General features: G+C 41.3%; 1 protein-coding gene across 1 annotated transcript in view; it reads right to left on the bottom strand.

The window, feature by feature from the left end:
- The window catches only part of Ednrb (endothelin receptor type B), a 31026-nt gene extending 15989 nt beyond the window's left edge, over window positions 1–15037 (bottom strand). Inside the window, exons 1-2 of the mRNA XM_034498245.2 lie at window positions 14739–15037; window positions 13626–14161 (exon numbers count right to left, since the gene is read on the bottom strand). Coding sequence (XP_034354136.1) covers window positions 13626–14108 — 483 coding nt within the window. The 5' untranslated portion in view covers window positions 14109–14161; window positions 14739–15037. The remainder of the gene's footprint in view (window positions 1–13625; window positions 14162–14738) is intronic.
- Window positions 15038–18975: the final 3938 nt, after the last annotated feature.

The following is an 18975-nucleotide window of genomic DNA, read 5'->3' as shown; positions in this document are numbered from 1 at the left end:
GAAATCACAAACTAGTCATATCTAACTGTGAACTCTATGAACTACAACAGCAAACTGCCAAGCAAGATGTGTCTACATGTGCAATGGTGCATGATTGTTAGGGTGGTAACCAATCGCTCTCTAATTGGATTTGAGGTCCACTCAACAGAGGGGTTCAATCTAGTGCTACAAACCTCGTCAGAGTCCTATGACATAATGTTTAACTGAATAGAAAAAACACTAACTGCCTTTAATGATATATGTTTATGTCTTTGCACATGTATGAAACTGCCAAAGAACAAATTTAATTAGTATTTTTCCAAAACGTAGTTCAGTAATTCTAGATGCTTATCTTGCTTACTAGCAAATTCAACAAATAAAACATCAATCAAATGTTCAAAGCACAGTGGTTATAGATTCCCCAATTTGACCTAATCTGTAAATCCTAAATAAATATAAATCCTATAGTCCAGAGCTCAATTAAAATAACCTATCGGGACATTCTGTGCATTCCAGCTGGATACCTGTGGGTAGAGGTTTTGATGGAACTGTAGGACTGAGGACATGTCTAGAGAACAGCGAGAACTTGTTTACTGGGATATCAGGCCTCTTTCCTTTCATTAGTTTCAATAAACTAAGGACTGGGCTATCTCTCTAAAACTGCTCAACTGTTCTCATGATCTGATATACATATGAATATGCATATATGTTTTACATACACACACACTGAAAGCAAAATAAGGTATTAGGACTTGCTGATGAGTTTTTCCATAAGATGTGAAGAGTTGGGTTATTTGTGGAACTTATCTTGAGAGTAGTGAAGCTATGTAGCTGAGAAACTCTGGGCACCTCAGTTCTGACTCAGCTATGAACTAAGAGAGCTGCTACTTGCTCTTGAAGAAAAAGGTCTCAGATGGCCAGAAGGACTCTGGTATACCCCATCTCCTATAAATAATTCAGACAATATTCTATCTAATCATTCTCATTGGCCACAGATGGTTCAAGAAAATGAAACGAAGCTAGTTTGCATGTTATCTGCAAGGTGCCGGGTGCCTTATGATACATGTCACAGTTATTGTATTATTGATACTGCAAAGCAATCCTGAGGAGCACTATTACCACTGTACCCATGTTACAGAAGGGAAAGCTGAGGCACTTACCACTTATCAACTTGCCATGACTATTTTATACATCCCCACACGACTTACAGCACATCGCCCTTGCAAAAAAAAAAAATCAAGCTTAATTTTCCTTCCTTTGTTTGAAGTTAGACTTAATAAACTTTTTTAAATGAATAAAATGAGGCAAAAATAACCATGCATGCGTGCTTCTGAAGACTTGATAAAAGACATGACAACCTTGTCACACTCTCTGGGATCACTTGATCTGAAGGCCATCTGCTGTATTACAAGAACATTCAGACATTTCTCTAGGAGGCCAACATGGCAAAGATCTGAGGCTCTCTGAAACCGAAGAGTAATATACGAGCCACAAATGCTTCAGCCTTGGTCAAGGGTTCCAGGGTTTCAAGAAGTGCAGGGCTTCCAGTCTTTTTAGTGGACCCTAGTGAGAGACCCTGCACTGGAATCTTCCAGCTGAGCTGCATCTGAATCTCTGCCCAAGACCGAAACAAACAAACAAACAAACAAACAAACAAAAACCCAAAAAATAGCATTACTAAGCTGTGGACCAGTAAGATGATTTATTCCTTTTTATTTTAACTGTGTCTGCTTTACTCACTTCTGTAACAGATGCACATCTGCACCCAACTGCATATCTCTAGAGTCTGTGCTTGCAACCAAGATGATGTCTGCCAAACTGTTTTCAAAAGCTGCTTACAGGAAGAGCTTAGGGGTAAACAAAACCATTTTGAATCCCATGGCTGTGTGCAAGACAAGCAGAACATCTATCTGCAACAGGAGACTGTGTCCTATGCGATGGCTAACTTTAAATACCTCTTCGACTGACAGACATTGCGGCACTCCCAAACACAACCCACTTTTTGAGTGAAATGGTATGTTTGGTATTAAGGATTAAACCCAGTGCCTGGATCCCATGAGATAAGCATCTACCACTGAGGGGTATCCCAGCCCCCAAATTAACACTTAGATCTCTGGGTTTGGTAGGTTGCTGTCTGAAATGTGGGTAGGAATCCTCCAATGTATTACGAGTCTGAGTACATTTTTAAAAGTACAAGAAGGAAGACTTCATCTTTTTTTCTTCCCAGGCTGCTTGCTTGAACCTGGACTTCTCTCATTTTCTGTGGCGCTTAAACTAGGAATTAAAGCAGTGACTTCCCAGCTGACAGGCTGTTGGGCTCAGGCAGACATAGTACTATGCTCCAGCTTGTAGATGGCAGATAGCGGGACTTCTCAGCTTCATATGTATCGTCTACCTGTCATTTCTCTATCCTTCTATATCTACCTTCTCCCATCTATATCTATCAATTGATCTGCCTATCTATCTATCTATCTATCTATCTATCTATCTATCTATCTATCTATCCATTTATCATCATCATCATCATCATTATCACCATCATCATCAATAATCTATAAACAAATCTATCATCTATCTATCTATCTATCTTCTTCATCATCATTATCTATCTATCTATCTATCTATCTATCTATCTATCTATCATCTATGTGTCTATTATCTATCGGTCTATCACCTGTCTATCTATCTGTCTGTTTATCATCTGTCTATCTATCTATCACATGTCTGTCTGTTTGTTTATCTATTTATTGTCTATCTTCTATCTATCTCTCAATATATCTATCATCTATCTATCTCTCATCAATTTGTCTACATCATCTATTATCTATCTATCTATCTATCTATCCATCTATCATCTATCTTCTTCATCGATATCAACTACTCTCTATTACTTTTCTATCCACTCATTTTTTTAATTCTAATGACCCTTTTTTGAAGAAACTTTACTTAAATCTCAAACTACTTTATTCATTTAATATTCAAACATTTGGGTGTTTTAAAAAGTTTCACTCTTTCTCAAACTGTTTCCAAGTGTGTTAATGCTTCCACCTTGCAAGTAGGTGCAGCCATAACAAGAATCAAGATATATGACTGTTTAGGTCACCAAAGCAAAAGCATGCGACCAATGAAAACGATCTCTGTCTTTCATGCATCTAGGCTCTGTTTTGAGGTTGATATTATTTTTGGCTCAGCCCAAGCATTGGACTGGCTCTTCATACCACTGAGAGGCCTGCAGCCCAACCTCTGACCCGTGTTATCACAGAGGACGGACAAACATAAACTTCAAACTGTAACAATGCTGTTCAAATTCAACAGAGAGATAGAAGGAGCCTAATCATAACTGAGCGATTACTTCTCTCCAATCTACACTTTTGAAGAGAAAAGGGCTGCAAAGCAGAGAGCATTAATCTTTACTGGCCTTCAGGATCTCACGCTTTCAATTCCAAACAGGCAGCTGCTGTTCTGCGAAGTCAGAGATGGGGAAGGGCGCAGGATGCTGCTCCCATCATTCTGTAGTAAGAGATGGTGTCCAGTGCTCTTCCTCACAAAGCCCAAACTGACTTTTCAATGGCATGATCTATCTTTACTATTTAGACATCAACCTTAAGCTATCTAATTAAAAGGGTAAAGTTGGAAGGTTTCAGAGACACAACAAAGTCTGCTTTCCTCTGGGAGAGTCCGTGCCCACTACTGATCCTCAGTACTGTCATCCACATGGTCTCTAGTGAGCATCTTTGGGAAAGTCAGTTTCTATCTTTGGGCTTTGCCTTGTTAGTTACATAATTTAAGGATATGAGGTGATGCTGAAGATGAATAGAAATCAGTCTTGGTTTGAAGCTCTCCTTCAGCTGGGTGGAATGGATTTCTAGCTTGGCATGAGGTCCTGGGCTCAATCCCCAGCACAGAGGAAAAAGGTAGCAAAAGGTCAATGTGTCCTCTCTATAGAAATTACACTTACAGATGCTTTTAAAAGTTAAGTTTGGATATGTATTATCTAATGTCGTCATGGTGGGCCAGTGGGCAATAATTCCTGTAACTGACACTGCCTTCTTCTTCATATTGTCTCATGTAACTCAAGAGATTTTGTCAGTGATGGGTCCTACATGCACTGCACGGTGCTGTTTATTTGACAAAATGGCACACTATGTTTGTTCTGGCTTGTTTCCCCTAAGGCTTGCTTATACTGATTCCACAGCACACTTCCTCTGAGTGATAAAAGCAAACAAATAAACAGTAAATTGGAAAAGGACACCACCAGGCCAATTATAAAAATTCTACTCAAGAACGGCTACTTTGATGTCTTCTAATTTATAATCTTTTATCAGTTTAAAAAGAAAAGGGCATGGGAACCTAGGTAAGTTGTTTTAATTTCACATTATAAAATTATTTTTGTTTTGCATAACTGTAAAAACATTTCTGAAGGTATAAGTGGCATCTCAGAGAACAAATGCTCTTTCTTTAAGGTTTTTAGGTAAGCACAAAATCCTCCAACAAGCTTTACATTTTTTCATTGCTCTTTTTAATTAAAAATTACATTCTTGAGTAATTAAATGGAGAAAGCCCCTGCTAATACCCAGCTTTTACCAACAAGACTCCAGCCCATAACATCAGGAAATGCCAAAGCTGATCACGATGCAGAAGGAATGCTCACTCGCCCCATTAACCACACATACCATTTCTTTTTACATTTTTTAAAATTAGGAGTATCCACTGAGCTTTGAGTGAAAAATCTCCATAGACTGTTTTACCCCAGTTAGAGGGCCCAGAACTCTGCCTGGCACACAGCGGCCATTCATTAAATGCTAGCTGGATAAAAATGATTCAACAAGTGACTGCATTTGACCATAAGTCCGAAATTGGTGTCAAACCTTTCCATAATGCTATCAAGTCTTATACTCTAAATGTATTCTTTAGAGAACAGAGAGGACAGCAGATTTGCCTTTTGTATCTTCTAGCCCAGATGATCTGATTCTCTTGACATAAAGCCAGGACCGCTGGGATGAAGGCTCAGTGGTGAGCTGATCTCTTGTTGAGTTCTAACTTTCCCAGCTGACAAGAAGAGGTGAAAGGTAATTCCTCTCCCACAGTTGTCCTCCCGACACAGACCTGTCAAGGAAATGACTGATATAAAACAGACCCTGCTGCTTCTCACTGTGCAACAAGAGCCTGTGTTCCTGGATGGACCTTAGACTATGGTACACACAGGTGGGAAGAGATGGTCACTAAGAGAATGATGGGCTGCTCCACCCCATGGACTGGGGACATGGCTGGCATCAGAGAAGAGCTTTTACTGTGTGAACACCCAAAGAAGGAAATAATGGGTTGTTATGTTTCCAAATGTTAGGAAAGGAAATAGTTTTTTTTTTTTTTTTTTAAGACAATCTCAATTTCCTATAGCAGATAAGTTTTACTTTGGTGAGGGAGTTTAAAACTACCATTTTAATAAGATAGGATAGTCTCACTCAGGAACTCTGTGTCTGAACTGCTTTTATTTATACATTGAGAGAAATTATGTGAGACCTCTGGTTATATCCATAGTATTCTTTACTAAAAATACTGTGCCTATGTCCTCAGGGACAAACATAAATTGCAAGTTTTTATTATCGATCAAAGAGCAACAGTCTCTTCAACATTAGGCTATATGTGAGTTAGAAATATGTGACCGCAAATGATATCAACCAGTGGCTCAGGATGGCACTTAAGTAGATCCCAAAGTAGATCCCAGCATACACAGCGACACTCGGAGTTTTGCGAAGCAGAGGACCTGGGAACCTGTTTCATCTGTTCACACGGCCGTGGAAGATTTCTCTGACTGGATTGAACTCTAACTTTGTGGTGACAAATTAAAGAAAGAGCTTGTGACAAATGTCTAGGAAAATCAGAGATCTGAAACTACTGAAAATGTCTCGGGAGAAATTAAAGCTTGTCTGGCATAGATGGGAGAGGAAGTCCCTGGTCCTGTGAAGGCTGGAAGCCCCAGTGTTGGGGAATTCGAGTGCGGGGAGGTGGGAGTGGGTGGGTGGGTGGAGACACATCCTCATAGAAGCAGGAGGAGGCAGTATAGGATAGGGAGTTTCTGGGTGGGTGGGGGAATGGGGAAAGGGGATCACATCTGAAATGTAAATAAAATATCCAATAAAAATTAATTTAAAAATAAATCATACTGATAAATATCTTCTAATGCTCTGACTCTCTAGAATGACATCCTATGTTCTTTGCAGTCAAACATGCCTACTTATTAGGAGTAATGGATATTTCTTTAGTCCTATTAAAGCAATATTCTATACAATAAAAAAGAAATTCAAGCAAGCTTACATTACATATATTCTACTATTATTACCAAAATGAAGTATTTCTAAGTGTATAATAGGCAAGAAATAAATGAATTGCTCAGCGTATGTAAGGCACTGAGTTTGACCTCTAGCACAACAAAAGGAAAAATACTGTTACTGTCCTATAATCTGAAATTAAAAACATATCCACAATTGTGCTTAAAAGATTTCTTGACACATTATACATCCTTAAGAAATCCAGCTAAGAGAAATAACAAAACTGCTAAGTTCATCTATCTAAGCTGGATCTCCTAAGAAGTGCCTAAAGAGACTAAGAACAGGAGTCCTCGTAGCCACAGGACTCAGAATAAAGCACAGGTAGAACGAACTCAAGCAAGCATTAAGTCATGTCATGCCAGAGCTGGGCCCTGTATTATCTGTGTACTCTCTCATGGGACAGTGTAGACATTCTGAAGTTAGTTTGTATTCTTTGTGGAATCCACAGTGAAATCGAAGCAGGAAAGGGAACAGGAGCCCCAAAAGGGAGGGTTTCTTGGAAACTGCTTCAGTCAAGTTGACTGATAAACTTTTGACTCAACAATGATGGTCACTGTCCTCATCTCCATCCCTGCTTTTCTTTTTATTTTTCCCTTTGGCTGGTTTTCCTTTTTATTTTATTTTTCTTTTAAGATTTACTTATTCATTATACATGTATACAGAAGTCTCCTACATGTATGCCCAAAGACCAAAAGAGGGCACTAGATTTCATTACAGATGGTTATGAGCCACCATGTGGTTGCTGGGAATTGAACTCAGGACCTCTGGAAGAGCAGTCAGTGCTCTTAACCTCTGAGCCATCTCTCCAGCTCCCCACATCCCTACTTTTCATTCACCTTCCCACACCCTCCATCATCTTCTGATGATTTTTAGAAATTTAATTAACTAATCAATTAATTAATAATTAAATTAATTTTTGTTCTCCTGCATGTTCATCGAAGAGTCTACAGGGAATGAATGACAGAATGACTGCTTACCATAAACCATGAGGACACAGAAGGCTGGTATCAGCCATGTTTTGGCCAAGGTGTACTCAGACACCATAGTGGCATGTATCTCTACTCTAAACATGACTAATATCTCAAAGACTTTGCAAAGTTCCCGAGGGGACTGTCCCACTTCATAAATTACAGCTAAAATCTTATTTCAGCTCGGCCTTTCTCTGTCAACACACTCTAAATCAGTTAATCATTTATTAGCATTTGACATGTTTCTCTAAAAATAATCAACTACAGCGTATTAACCACACAAAGATAACCTTATATGGTTTTCCTTGTGAAATGAAGAACAGGGTCTCCGGGCCCTAACACAGGAGCTTGCCATGCCATCATTTTATACAACTACAGAAATATTTTCAATTTTGAACAACTCACTCTTATGTGAACAAGGAAAGAAAAAAATGCGAAGCCCTTGAGAGATAACCCGTTCAGCATCCCAAGAAACTTCACTTAACAGTTTTCGGGGCTTCAGTTCATGGAGTGTCCAAGTGTCAGATGAAAGGCAAACATACTATTTTTTACTGTGCAGAGCCCAGAGTTTGCTAAGCATTTTGTCACAGGAATCTGCATCTAACATGCAAAACAGTGGGGACACTGAGTTTCTGGGTTACTTGAATCTGCCATTGATCTGTTATTTGATTTGGCCAACACCCTCAAAGAGGAGGGTCAGGCTTTCCCAGTTGTTCTCCTTAGACATCTGTAAAACTGTAAAGGGACATGGCACCTGATCTGGTGTCCTATGCAGGACATCACGTGTGTACAGCCATTCATCTGTCACTGGCTGCTGCAGCCGCTATGTTGAATGGACGGCAAGCTGTTTGTTAATAGATTCCAAGTCACCCAAGTCACCCAGAGACAAGCCTTCCCACCTGCTCCTTTTCAAAGAGAATAATTTTCATGTACTTTTTTTTTTTGGAACTTTGTTTTTTGCATTTCTCTTCTTCCTCTTCTTCTTCTTCTTCTTCTTCTTCTTCTTCTTCTTCTTCTTCTTCTTCTTCTTCTTCTTCTCCTTCTTCTCCTCCTCCTTCGTCTCCTTCTCCTTCTTCTTCTCCTTCTTCTCCTCCTCCTTCGTCTCCTTCTCCTTCTTCTTCTCCTTCTTCTTCTTCTTCTCCTTCTTCTTCTCCTTCTTCTTCTTCTTCTTCTTCTTCTTCTTCTTCTTCTTCTTCTTCTTCTTCTTCTTCTCCTCCTTCTCCTTCTTCTCCTCCTCCTCCTCCTCCTCCTCCTCCTCCTCCTCCTCCTCCTCCTCCTTCTTCTTCTTTTTAACGTTATCAAAGATAACCTTGATTTCATTTTTTGGCACAAAATGTTTCTGCCATTACAATGTCTTTAATTGTGGCTAAGATATAACTGACATATCTCAGTTACTTGACTGGTAATAGCATTGTTGCTAAATTTGGAAGATGATACTCCCCTGCCAGTAACGCTGACTTCTCTTGTATTCTTGTATATTGTCTCTCTCTCCCTCATTCTCTAATGTGTATGTATATATATACACTTAAGCTTCACTGAGAGGAAAACTGTCACCTCAAGAGGTAACTCTGATGCTGGTCCCTCAATATTTACTTTTCTAATTAGTTATTTTTACTCAAAGCTGTCAAGAGCCACAAAGATTCTATGTGGGGTAGTGAGAAAAGTAAGCTTGTCCGTAATGATAATTGATGATGTCACAAACAGAAAATGCCTGCCTACCTGCCAAGGTCATCTCTTTCAAAAGTAATTTTTGAGCTCAGTGGGGCACTCCTACATTTTGACATGCCAGCATTTTAATGCTAAGTGTGTTCCAACTTACCTGGTTAAATGTTAAAGACCAGGAATGTTGCCTGTCAGGACCATGCACCCATAGTTCTCTATGGTGGCATACAAAGTCGTAATAGCAAGACTACATAACAGCACCCCAGTGTTTCCCTCGGTAAAGTTTCAGCTCTTGACCAGAGCACACATGGACTACATTTAGATCACAATAGTTAATGTAGAAATCCAATCTACCTTCCAGTTTGCAACCCGGTCTTATAAAGTTCAACTTGGTTACACAAAAAAGAAGCTATTATTTGAGAACTATGCATACTCAGTTATTCAGCATACTCAGTATAGCACAGACGAGAATTGTATTTTCAAGTAAAACGATTAATTCAAAAGCTCATTATTTTCTCAAGAACTTAAAATTTATCCCCAGCCAGTCTTCAGTCTTTAAATAATACCACTATTAAGCTGAACCAAGTCAAAGTAATGATCCAGACAACCAGTAATACTAAAGCACCTTAGTATCCAGATGTGCTCTCAACTGCTCTACGTATCTTTGAGGTCTGGGCTACCACAGCTCAGTAGTCAGATACTGGGTTTTTCTTTGCAACACAGTAGATCCCTCCATCATTTTATAAGTAGGAAGTATATAATACATACCTTGTGAAAAGGAGAGATTAAGTCTTATAGTGGGGGATTTCAATAGTATCTTTTAGTTCAGTGGACATACACATCACATCATCTTGGACATGGTGACTCAAAAACATATCACAGATGTTAAGACACGTTAAGTACTTGGAGATATAGTGAAGGTAGTGATTAGAGCCAAGAGTATAATAATAATATAATGTGACATTATTTATATAAACTGCCAAGTACATACACTGTTTGACTTAGCAACTAAGGGTTTTAGAGATTTATCCTTTAGAAGTAGTTAGACATACACATGTGTGCAAACTTGTATGTATGTGTTATGATGTTTGTACTTGTGTTTGTAATGACAAAAGCTGAAAAGGAAGGACACTCCAAACACCAACTTCCCTTCTTATTTTTAACATAGAAATGCAAACATTCTGATAGCTTTCTTGTTTACTTACTATGCACTAAGACCAGAGCCAGATGTAATATGTCTACTTACTTATCTACAAATTCGTATAACATTTGGTATTGTATCTGTGTGTCATTTTTAAAATACACACTGTGGATGATTAGATTTTCCCCGTTTTCAGCTGTTTTATGTTCTTCAACGTAAGCATAGCCATGCAGCACAATGTGAAGGGTTCAAAGGACTTATTGTTTCACACATAATTAACATGAGTGTTTGAAGTGTTTAGTATCTGCAACTTGCTTGGTGTCCTGAGACTCTCCCCTGACCTTCAATACAGGGTCCTCTTGATGGAGGACACCACAGAATGGCTCCAACTAAAAGTTTCTAGAGACCCAGATCCTGAAAAGAAACGAAGGGCAGGGTGGGGAGGGGTGGGGCTGCGCAAGGCAGGGTGGGCAGATTTCGTAAGGTAGTCAGCTCCTTGCAGATAAGACTATGCAAAACTCCACCCATATTTTAGAGCAACTTTAAGAACTGATACCAGCTATGACATTCTGTGATTTGGCAGCATTACTGAATTCTATATAATTGACCTTCAGATGAATGTAGTAGATTCAAAAAGATACTTCTGAGCTTCTAGGGCATCGTAGTAGGAGTGCTGATGGACTCTGATTCCAGAGGGGTTTAACAGGCTGTCAAAAAGTTTGAGACGTACTTGCTTAGCAATTCAAAGCTATCACTTTAGAAGACATTTACAAAAGCATTCATAACTCACTAAAATTATTCTTCTACACTTACATATGTCCAATGCTCTAAAACTCTAAAAATGTATTTGTGAAAGTTACATACAGCTATAGTTATTTAGGGGAATAAAACGACTTTTAACTTGTCTTAGGTGTTATGGTAAATAGTCTCTACAATAGCAGCCACTGTACTGTATGATCTAGACTATCCGAAGAGGACTTCCAGGCTGCAAATCTGACATTTCAGATGAGTTCTGAAAAGGTTTGCCCTGTGTCTTTACTCAGCGTGACCATGGGTCACTATTCCACCCATGCTCTCAAGCTGAGGTCCTGATGATGCTCAGGCTGGAGAAGGAGATGCTGTGCCTTAGCATTCTTGATGTAGTGATAGAGAAGGTTACGGGTGCTAGGAGCAGATAGCTGGGTTCAAGTCAAGAGGGACCACTTCCCAATGCTGTGATACTGGGCAAACAACTTCTTCACTTCCTCAATGACTTAAATCAGGGTGGAGAGCTATACGTTCTGTGTAACGTTATCTGAGTAATGTAATGAAATAAAATGAGTTCATAATGCCTCATAAACAGAGGCCACTGTTACAGCTTCAAACCAAACTCAAGGCAACACTGTAGGATTTGTAGGCTTTCATGTTGACACTCACTATAACTGTGGGACCTAAGTTGATGACTTGGGCTTCATTTAGACAGATTTAGATGACTAAGTTTAGTGACGCATCAGTTTTTTTCTAGAAGTAAGCTTTAGTACATCGAATAGCTTTGGGGTAAAGGATGTAAGTTCCCAAGGAAATAATAGAGGAACTTGAAAGAAAACCTTCACTGCTCAGTCAGATATTCTCCCATTTATCAAAAGAGTTGTTTTATCAAGCAGAAAGTATTATAGTCCTGGAAGAGTAAATTTATATCTGGTCTAGTGGGAACACAGGGGGAAAAAGGTTCTAAACCCCACCTTTCACTCAACAGTCCAATGGCTGGCTGATGTAAGGCGTTTCTAAGTTGGTTAATGTGTAGGTCAATGAAGCCTGCCCCAAACAGAATTTCACGGACTTTCTGTGCATACCTAGCAAAGGTTGATTATAATCTTCTCTTTGGAAAGGAATCTTGATTCAGCTATTTTAAAATTTCTACTGTAAAGCTTCCCAGTTCAGTTTAGAAGAGCTGAACTGGAATGCTTCAGGCGGCCACCACGGAGAGAAAGGTCTATAAAAGTGGGTCACCTCTGATCCTACCAGAGTTGTGACCACACATAAAGAACTTCTCAGCCTATGTGTCTCCAGGCAAATTTTCAGAGGCCATCAAAGGCAGTGGCTGTCCCAGGCACTTCTCCTTTGTATTTCTGGCAGTGCGTCTCTCCAGGGTCTGGATCCTAATCTATGTCCCATCTCTAAATCTCAGAAATGTCTGGAATTCCCTTAAAACGTGGTTAGTGGGGTCAGGATTCCCAGGAACCAATGAAGGGAAATCTTAAGGGCTGTCATATGGTAACCACTCAGGTCATTATGGTTGTAGAGCATTCTCCCTCCGACTTTCACCATCCTAACTTGCTCAGCTCCTTGCACAGAAGTTTGAGTTGGTCTTTGATAAGTACACCAAGTACACTCTCATCGTTTTACATCTGCATTGTGTTTATGTGTGACTTTCTATTGGTGACAGCGGAGAGCAGTGCCACATAGTTGCATAACTTTAAACATTTCTGGTCCATCTATTCGGTTTATTTTTATGAACATCACAAACTCCCCATAGGTGGGCACTAGAAGCTTCATTGGGAAATAGAAGAGAATGAAACCCACAGGTGCCAGGATGTGATACTGACTTCCCAAACCACCTAGAGTCAATAGTGTGGATGTTCACGTCTCGCCTTGTTCTCTGAGCCTATTTCTTCTGATGGCTGTGCAAATCACCATAATGTTAAATACTGACAATTTTACAGACTTTGTTACAGAGTTCTCCACTGTCTTGTCCATGTCTTGTGCATGACCATGAAATATGAAATATGAAATATGAAAGCTTACATCTGGGAATCTGACGTACTGGAGCTCGCTCTCCATGGAAGGCCCTTGAACATCCTATAGATCATGTGTAAAATGGCAATAAATACCAACTTGTGGGTAACTACAATGGATAAAGGAAGTAACATATCTAACCTGACACTGGGACCAGGACATTAATTCCATGAAGAGTATCAAAGGCCCCTCGCATCAAGGAATAACATTTTACTTACCAATTGTTTTCTAAAATCTTACTGAAAGGCTTTCTGGGTCCTGAAAACCATGCTTTCTAAAGTCACCTTGATCGTGAATCATATACACACCTAAGATGCAAAATCTGTTTGGGGCAGATTTGCATTCCTAAAAAACTCCCAGACGGTATTTATGATGATGGGGACCATACTTTTAAGAGATTGTGCCCAGAAAGACTGACTTCCGGGCTTGTGATTCCCAACTGTTAAATGGTATAGTTAGAGAAAAAGAACTTTTAAAATGTATCACTGCTGTCATCTTCTCCAGAGCTTCTGATTCAGTGACCCTGGGTTGGGGAATCTGAATTCTTCTTTCCTGACAGATCTCCAATAGTAACAATGCCACTGCTTAGAAAGTGACACTTGTCGGAACCCAGAAGAAAATCTCCTTCAATCAGCACTACTGGGAGAGGAGCAGTCTCCTTGAGGAAGTGACGCCCCGCCCCCCAATACTTTAAAGATTGCCACGTTACCACTCCACGTACCACCCCCACCCCTGGTTTCCAGACCATCAGGTCATTATCGGGCACATTACCTTGTAGGTGTTAATGGGAATGTCGATGATAATGTGGAGTAAGTCTCCCAGAGCCAGACTGGCGATCAAGATATTGGGACCATTTCTCATGCACTTGTTCTTGTAGATGATCCTCAGCAGTGTGGAGTTCCCGATGATGCCTAGCACGAACACGAGGCAGGACACAATCGTGTTGATGTATTTAAAAGTCTTGCTGATCTCAATACTTCGTTGGCACGGAGGAGGGAAGGATCTTGGCGGGGCTCCAGCCACCCTCCCTCCCTTGGTCACCTCCGCAGGTGCTGAGGAACGCATCAGACTGGAGTTGGAACCTCTAGTCCAGGAGGTCTTAGTGGGTGGCGTCATTACCTCTTTAGTCCCGAGGAGAGACGGTGTGGCTTGGGCAGGTGGGAATGCCCTTTTCTCTCCCCATACCCCCAACAAGCCACAGGCCAGCAGCAGCGCCACCAAGGCGCGTCCGCGCGGGCTTGCGGGCGATTGCATGTTACAGCTTGCTCCTCCTGTGAGAGTCCAGTAGCCGCTCCTCTGTTTTCAGTCTGGAGACCGACAAGGGAATGAAGACAGACAGGGCACTTTAGTCAGCTACCCCAGCCACGCCTCTGAAAACACTCACACTAGCCGGGTTGCCTCTACCCGCACCGTAACAGTAAGTTAAGTTTGCGCGCCAATGGGGAACTTGGGCGCACGCCCCCCGCTGGTCAGCGTTCAGCCTCCTTCCTGGCCCAGCTCGCCTTGTTTTAATCCCCAGCCCTGCGGTAGGCCAGTCGCAGAGGGGTGGAGCATTCGGGCAGGGGTGTTCCAGACTGGGGAGGGTGGGTGTCCCAGGGAAAGAACCCTCGTGTTTGCCGGGAAGAAGCAATCCCAATTTTAGCTAAGCTTGGGGATCCGGAATGAAGGCACCTAGCGGCCAAGGGCTTACGTCAATCACCAACTTCTGTGCTTTCCAAGTGACTTCAAGCATTCGCTTTACAACCCAATCTCGGTTTAAATCGCTGTTGTGTGTAAGTTTTACTAGTTTAAAAGACAAGCCCAAACTACTAAGCAAAACGGAAGCCCCAGAGCAAGTTTCAGCCACAGATGTAAATGCAAAGCTAAACCAGAATAGTTAGTTACCTCACAGGAATTGGAAGCACCAGGAGCAGCGCCACTAGCAGGGAACCTTCATCCCAGGACGTCAATTGCCTTAGGGGGCTTGCGGCTCGCAGCAGGAGTCCAGCTGCTCCTAAGCAGGCCTCTCTCAACTGAATGCAGCTCTGACTCTCACAAAAGGCTGAGAGAATGCCAGACAGCGGATCCTCAGCAGCTCGCTCGGGGTCTTTGCTGTCCCCAGACAAGTACTTTTATTCATTCGGTCCCGTCCCAGCATCAATCACCGCCAGACTCCTCCCGCGTTTTCTGAGCGACCTTGCCACAACCTTTCCCTTGGGCGATGCCTGGACAGTATCAGCCCCAGCTGACCGCTGGGAGGGGCAGTTCTAGTTCAGAGTTTTGTCTCACATAAAGCTGTTTATTTCTCACTCAACGAAGAACCTAACATAGTCCATGATAACCTGGGAACTGGAGACTAGGAGAAGGTTCTGTATCAACCTGAACTTTGAATACTCTGACTGTTCACAGGAATGTAGTGATTCCTGAAATCTGGTTGGTTTGGGGGGAGGGGGGGAGTTGTCTTTCTTTCTTTCTTTCTTTCTTTCTTTCTTTCTTCCTTCCTTCCTTCCTTCCTTCCTTCCCTCCTTCCTTCCTTTCTGTCTTTCTGTCTGTCTTTCCTTCCTTCTTTGTCCCTTAACTTTCAAATCAACATGCAGGGCAGGATGCTTTCTTCTTAGGCAGAAGGACACGAAGAACCAAAGGCCTCCATCACTGTGTGCGGTGTAGCGCTCTTTCTTCCTGTGTACTGAAGCATCATCCCCAGGGATCTTTCTACTGTGCCTAAAAGGGACCTGAGACAGAAGACAGGAAAATAATCAGGAAGCCTGATACTTATTTAATTCAACCTGATCTTTATTTTACCAGACCGAGCAATGAAATAGACTCTCCCTGTCATTCTCGACTTCTGCCTTTATGGTAGAGAAGGGAATGCCAGGGAGCCTCAGTTGTGCAGAGCGGCTGGCCGGGGTGCATTATTCTGTCAGCAAGATCCTGCTGTGCCTGCAGAAGAACTCATCCTAGTGAGTTTTGTTTGTTTGTTTGTTTGTTTGTTTGTTTGTCTTTCAGCTACTTCATTGTACAACTAGGAGTTGCATCTTCGATTGTTGGGTCCTATCAAATGTTTCCCATGGAGCTGGAAGCAGAATGCGCATGTGTATTTTAAAAGGTGAACTTTAAACGTGGACTACAGCTAAGAGTACATATAAAAGTGAAGTCTAAGAGATGTGAGCTATGGCCTGGGCGTGAGTGACAATTCCAAATCTGGCTGTTTGGAGGACAATTTATATCCTCCTGCCTCAGTGAAGACAAGGTCAACATCGAACTGCTTCACGTGGACTTGCGTGCCAACATAGGGTGTTGTGCAATGAGGAATTCGATGCACACTTCAATAAGGATGTGCCTGCTCCACCAAGGGCAGTTTTGAACCTGTCCTTCTGACAAGTCTTCATCCCTTTCACTCACAGGGCTTCCTGGAGACCTTTTCTCCTCTTCCTCGTTCTTTCTCAGCATCTCTGTTAGTGCAACTTTTATGCAATGGGAAAGTCCCTGCTAGTCCCACTGAGGTGTGCGTCCGCCCTGGTTTTAGAGCACTTGCTAGACTATTAACCATAGTTTCATATTTGACTGTTGTCCTGGATACTTCAAATGTCAATTTGCCACAACTTAAAATTACTTAGAGAGGGGACTCTGAGTAAGGCCCTGCCTGAGACATTTTCTAGGTATGTGTGTGTGTGTGTGGGGGGGTCATCTTAATGTTTATTAAGGTGGGAAGACCCACTTGGGATGTGAGACACCTGTTTCCCGAGCTGAACTCTGAACTGTACAGAAGAAAGCTGGTCAAGCATAAGCAGCAAGTACCCTGCACATGGATGAACATCGCTCTGCTTTTGATATGTGAATGTGATGTGGTTAGCTTCCTGAGATCCTGCCTTGACTTGCCCTTGGTGATGGCCTGCAGACTGGAATTGAAAGTCAAATAACCCTTTCCTTTCCCAAGGTGCTTATGGTCAGGGTGTTTTATCACCACAAAAGAAGTGAATGTAGAATAACCATATAGAGGTTAGTGTGGGTCACTGACAAGTTCATGGGAAATAACTGTACCAGGCCAGGGGCTGAATGCTGTATCCAGCCAGAGACTGAATGAATGCTGTATTTCTTCTGCATCGGGTCAGTGATTGAATGCATGCTGTCTTCCCTCTGTCCGAGGCCAGTGACTAAATGCCGTGTCCCCTCTACACCATCATACTTGTACTGCCTGTCACAAGTTGAGCTCGAAAAATAAGTTTTTTTATAGGTTGATTGAAAACTACTCAATTTTACTTCATGAATTCCAGCATAGTGGTCAAAAACAAAGCCAAGTAATTTTTAAGCTCAGTGTAATTTTCTTTCTCAGTTGTACTCTGAATTCCAACATAATGGGCATATGAACTACCCATTGGCTATAGGAACTATTACCCAATTGTGCACTTCTTTCCATGACCTATCCCGTTTACTCGCTTATAGCAGTGTTGACATTACTCTTCACAGCTTTCTAGGTAGTGGATGTGAGTCTGGAGAATTCACTTTGAGTCACATCATTAGATTTAGGCCAGGCTTTTGAGTCTATGTCCTCCCCACTATGCAAACTGATTTTGCGAACTATTTTGATTAACTTCATTACATACACACCAGATAGATATTTTTAATTTCATTTTGATAGATGGTCCCTTTAAATACAGGTGTGGTGATTTGAATGAGGAATATCCCCACAGGCTCACACCTTTGAACACTTAGTCCCAGGTTGGTGGCACTGTGGGCAGGCTCTAGGAACTTTAATTTGCTGGAGGAAGTACGTCATTAAGGGAAAGGTTTTGAGATTTTATAGCCTCGCTCTAATTCCAGTTTGTTCTCCCTACTTTACATTTGTGATTGGCTGTGTGATCGCTCAGCTTCTGGTTCCAGTGAACTTGTCTACATGTAGCCGTACCTTTCCCTCCATGTTGGACTTTCCTTTTGAAACCATAGGCAAAAATCAACTCTTCCTTCCAAAAGTCACTCTTGGCTATGGTGTTTTTATAACCATAATGAAAACTGACTAATACAATTGGTAACATTTCATTGAAATTTATCTTTAAATATTTAACCCTATTATGTAAGGGAAACAGTAAAATGTAAGGATTAAATCTTTGATCGTCATGAATGACCATCACTTAGTCACAAGAAGATAAATCTGAGTTTCCCACCACTGCCTTTTGGGGAGGTTATCTCAGCCTAGCCAGATTCCCCAGAAGACTTTGTAAGTATCTTCTTGAAAGTGACACTATAAAAAGATTCCACATGGAAGTTCTCTCCCAGAATAAATCTTTCATAAACACAAAATTTGTTCAACGTTCTGATATGTAAAGGGAAAGATTAGTGTCCATGGCTGAAGCTTTGTCTGGGTTTGTGCTTCAGTAATCTGTGAATTATTGTTAAACAGCGAAGAGAGTAGCATTTATTGAAAGCTTCAAATTAAAAGGAGATTATGGTAAAGGAAAGCCATCTGAGTGTTGGAATTTACTCGGAAGGAACAAATCTCAACCAACTGCACCCCGTTTTCTCCCTGTCTCCCCTGTGGATTCTTCGCGTTGGCTCACTGGTGGGTTGAGCTGTACTGATGATGTAAGTGCTGATTTTTATTTTTGCATTATTATAAAAAACATTAACTTATAAATGAATTTACTAGTTCTGTGACGATTTCATTTGCATATTGAATGAAAGGTACCAAAGTTTAAGAAGAACTTTATGACGACTTGGAGCGTTGAACAAATTTTGTGTTTATGAAAGATTTATTCTAGGAGAGAACGTGGATGCGCAATCTTTTTATAGAGTCACTTTCAAGAAGACACTTACAAAGTCTTCTGGGGGAATCTGTCTGTGCATCACATAGGCTAAGACAACCTCCCAGAAAGGCAGTGGTGGGTGATGTCCCAACACCTCCTTTAAATGCTTGAGCTAGAAGGAACTGGAGACAAGGCCGAATGCACTTCAGAATTTGTTCTTCAAAGAAGTTTGCCATGGGGGGCTTGCTCAAGGCAGACATTTTCCCTAGTGAGAGAAGAAAAGAAAAAGCCTTTTAGCCACAAAAAAGCTAAGACTTTCACACACTCTTCTTGATATGGATGTGCCCTTTGAAACCTATTTTGAACCCTAGTGCTGAGGGACAAGGTGTGTAAAAAGACCA

Source organism: Arvicanthis niloticus, chromosome 3 (genome assembly GCF_011762505.2).
Source record: "Arvicanthis niloticus isolate mArvNil1 chromosome 3, mArvNil1.pat.X, whole genome shotgun sequence".
Lineage (NCBI taxonomy): Eukaryota > Metazoa > Chordata > Mammalia > Rodentia > Muridae > Arvicanthis > Arvicanthis niloticus.
Note: the sequence above shows the minus strand (reverse complement) of the source record. Positions and strands in the feature narration are given on the sequence as shown.